We start from the raw sequence: 1,318 nt of genomic DNA on the forward strand, positions 1-1,318 counted from the left end.
TTAAGTGGAGAGGAGATGCTTTGAGAAGGACGAGGGCAATGAATGCACAAATGCGCTTTGCACAATTGATGTGTGTGTGGACTGTGTTAAGAGTTGTACGAGCCCCTAATGAAATAAAAATTTAAAAAGAGGACGGGATGGATGGACACAGTGGCTGTAGACGTGGGGACAGCACAGGATGGGGCAGTTTGTCACTGTCTTGTGTGCCACGCTGCTGTAAGTTGGACCTGACTCAAGGTCCCCAACAACGTCAACAACAACGTCAACATCAGCAACAACGGCTGAACGGCAGAGAGCCCTTTCCCACCGTCTTGAAGAGACCCTGAGCCGGGAAGCTCCGGCCCCCTCCGTCCTCCGTCGGTTCCGGGGTGGTCAGCCCAGTCCTTAAAATGACTCGTTAGTCAGTGCGAAGGAGCCCACTGGGCTGCTGGTCGAAACGTCAGCAGTTCAAATCCACCCGCCGCTCCTCCAGAGAAAGACCAGACCTCTGCCCCCGTGCAGACTGACCGCCTGCAAGACCCACGGGGCGGCTCTGCCCTGTCCTGCAGGGTGGCCGTGAGTTGGCATGGACTCTGGCCTGGGGTCACTGATGGCTGTGCTGATTGCAGACGATGGGGTCGTGGGCGGGCTGGGGGACGAGGGAGAAGCAGGTGTTTGCCCACCGGGGCGGCAATCCTGTAATAAGGTTAATGGAGGCTTCCAGAATGCCCCGTGCTGGGCTCCCGCTGGGCAGTGGGTTGGAGCAGCTGGCGGGCAGTGGCTTAGACACAGGAGGCACCGACGGAGCCCTGGACACACAGGAGTCCAGGACGGCCCGAGGCCCACAGCCCCAGTCCAGTGGGCGCCCAGAGATGGACCCTGCGGCGGCGGACAGTGGCTACACGCTCCTGAACCAGTACAGCCACGGCTTCATGGTGTCCCAGGTGGGGCTGGGGCTCTGGGACGGCCCTGGGTGGGCGGAAGGGGCAGCACCCACATTCCCTCCCTCGGGACTCACAGGTTTGGTGTCTGTCGTGGGGGGTCGGGGTGAGACTTAACAATGGCTGACCGGTGCCCTTTGGCTCTGCCTGCCTCAGGATGGCGGGATGGGGAACGTAGAGCTCTTCCTCCGAGAAATGCTTTGTCGTTGGGGACACGCGGGAGCAAGAAGAGGCTGCCTGCTGGGTGGCGGTGTGTCTGTCTGTCTGTCTATGTATCTATCTCTGGATGTCTATCTCTCTATGTATGAATCTATCTGTCTGTCTGTCTATCCATCATCTATCTGTCTGTCTGTCTATGTATCTCTCTATGTATGTATGTATCTGTCTGTCTGTCTGTC

The 1,318-nt window shown here is 58.3% G+C and overlaps 1 protein-coding gene across 1 annotated transcript in view; it reads left to right on the forward strand.

Moving 5' to 3' along the window:
- LOC101652696 (A-kinase anchor protein 17A-like) overlaps positions 1 to 285 on the forward strand; it is a 13,292-nt gene extending 13,007 nt beyond the window's left edge. Inside the window, exon 2 of the mRNA XM_013008664.2 lies at positions 238 to 285. Coding sequence (XP_012864118.1) covers positions 238 to 285 — 48 coding nt within the window. The remainder of the gene's footprint in view (positions 1 to 237) is intronic.
- The last annotated feature ends 1,033 nt before the right edge of the window (positions 286 to 1,318 follow it).

This window comes from Echinops telfairi, unplaced genomic scaffold, assembly GCF_000313985.2.
Source record: "Echinops telfairi isolate 266 unplaced genomic scaffold, ASM31398v2 ScPeMD7_7471;HRSCAF=8509, whole genome shotgun sequence".
NCBI lineage: Eukaryota > Metazoa > Chordata > Mammalia > Afrosoricida > Tenrecidae > Echinops > Echinops telfairi.